Source organism: Phalaenopsis equestris, unplaced genomic scaffold (genome assembly GCF_001263595.1).
Source record: "Phalaenopsis equestris unplaced genomic scaffold, ASM126359v1 Scaffold000297, whole genome shotgun sequence".
NCBI classification, from domain to species: Eukaryota; Viridiplantae; Streptophyta; class Magnoliopsida; order Asparagales; family Orchidaceae; genus Phalaenopsis; species Phalaenopsis equestris.
In genome coordinates this window covers 1,754,356-1,756,469 of record NW_018164739.1, presented here as the reverse complement: position 1 = coordinate 1,756,469, position 2,114 = coordinate 1,754,356, and the positions used below count along the sequence as shown (strand labels likewise).

At 44.7% G+C, this 2,114-nt stretch overlaps 1 protein-coding gene across 1 annotated transcript in view; it reads right to left on the bottom strand.

The window, feature by feature from the left end:
* The window catches only part of LOC110025306, a 2,622-nt gene extending 935 nt beyond the window's left edge, over positions 1 to 1,687 (bottom strand). The window contains exons 1-2 of the mRNA XM_020725722.1: positions 1,470 to 1,687; positions 242 to 611 (exon numbers count right to left, since the gene is read on the bottom strand). Of these exons, the coding sequence (XP_020581381.1) occupies positions 242 to 611; positions 1,470 to 1,687 (588 nt within the window). The remainder of the gene's footprint in view (positions 1 to 241; positions 612 to 1,469) is intronic.
* Positions 1,688 to 2,114: the final 427 nt, after the last annotated feature.

Below are 2,114 nucleotides of genomic sequence, written 5' to 3'. Positions count from 1 at the left end.
GGTCTGCCCGGCGGGCAAGCCCGCCGACTCTTACAAGGCTTCTGCAACACCTTGTTGAACCAATAAAGCTCTCATCTTTACTCTCCATAGGCCGAAGTCATTCTTCCCATTGAATTTCTCAATGTCGAATTTGACGGAACTCATTGTCGTGGCTAGGATTTCTTCCAATGAATTCTACCTGCTGCCCTTCCAAGAACTTTTAACGCCTAGTTATCCAAGAAATTCTCACCAAATTTCTTACCTTCTCCCCGTGAACTCCACTGCCTTCGTCAACCGAGAGCTCTGATCCCTTCTGACAGAGATCACACCTGTTCACTGGAGAAAACTTCATGTTCTGTGCTCGCGCCTCCTTCTCGCAGGCACTCCGCTGCGTCCAGTGGAACAAATCAGGAATTCCTCCTCTGCCTCTTACACGAGAATAACTGCCTCTCCAGAGCCGCCACGCCTCGCCAAACTGCTCAGGTCCTCCTGCTTCGCGAACTCCCTGTACAGGGAACTCCCCAAACCCTTCTCTGTGCGATATCCCCTTCTTCCCTCTGGCCGAGCTGCTCACAAGACCGAACTCCTGCTTCCTGCTCCGAAATCCTCTGCTGGATCCTCTGCTGGCAGCCCTGTCGCAAATTTTCGGCCCTCACTCACGGACTGTTCCTCCTCCGTCTCGCTGAACTGCACAACCTGCGGTGCAAATCCAGTCGATCAAAGCTTCCACTGCTCACCGAATATGTCGCGATTCTGCTGCCTGCGACGCAATCTGCTTGCTCCTTTGTTCGTGAATGTCAAACTCCTCTTCTTCGTCGCTGGCCGCGAACACCTTTACGCGGACACCTCTAGCCAAGAAGTATGGATCTTCCCACAGACGGCGCCAATTTTTGTGAGATATGTACTTCCTGGCATAGAAATGAAACGCAAAGAACACAAACAAACACAAATTGTTTACGTGGTTCGATCTAACTGGATCTACGTCCACGGGAGGGAATCAATCAAATATTTCACTAACGCCAAAGAAATGAAGAATACATAGCTTATACATAGAGATGAGCCCTCATCTTCCTTCTATGACCTTCCTCTCAAGCGACACCTTGATACAAGGTCTCAAGATGCTCTCCTCTTCTCTAGCTCTTTCTCTAGCTCTCTAGCTAAGATCTCTTCCCTTTCTACTCCTTCGTGGTAGCTTAATGTCTCTTCCCTTGCTCTCCTAAGCCTCATACCCTCTCTATTTATAGAAGCAAGAGAGTGGTAGGTGGGAGGTAAGTGAGCGGTAGGTGAGCGGTACCACATTACAAAAGTGTCATTTTACCTTAGTTCATTAATTGAGGGTCAAAATAACACTTCTTTTGCCAACGGCAAACAATACATATTTGTACTACAAATTTCTCGGCATGGATTAACCAAATTACAAGCTTAAAATACTAAATAAATCACAAATTTTCTAACCACACTATCCTATAGAACGATCACAATCTTCATGCCTGTTCAATTTTCTCGCAACTCTCGCACGAACCTTCTCTACCGGAATGGCTCTGCAAAGCGTAGTGATGGGGATAAGGCAGTTGGCGAGAAGAGCTTCTTTACTCGTCAGCCGGTGCTCGTAGTACACAAGCGAAGGGATACTGCTGAGCACCTGAAACTCTATTTCGAAGAACTCCTCTCTATTCTCCTTCTGCTGATCTTCTTCTTCCTCGGCCATGCCTTCATTCGTAGGGCTTGGGTTTCAGATCTGTCTCCGATCCTTTTATATGCAGCTGAAGTAGGAAAAAAATCTTTCTTTTAACGAAACGAGAAATTATAAGTTGGATTTTGTTGTTTTTCAGAGCTTGTTAGTTTGCTAGGTTTGAAGTAGTTGGCTGAACTGGATTTGTTTTGAGTTTTGACTGCAGCGTTGAGGATTTTAGTAGGTTATCGGATTGGGATTTGTTGCTTGTTAGATTGGTTAAGTTGTGCGTGGCATTTGCATGGATTAAGGTAGGATTGGATATATCTAATTGCTTGATTTGCAATCAGCTAGGATTGATGTGTTACTCATAAGACTATATGTTTACAAATTATATGAATATTTACAGACATACCCCTCAATTTCAATGTATTTACATTATATATATATATATATATATAAC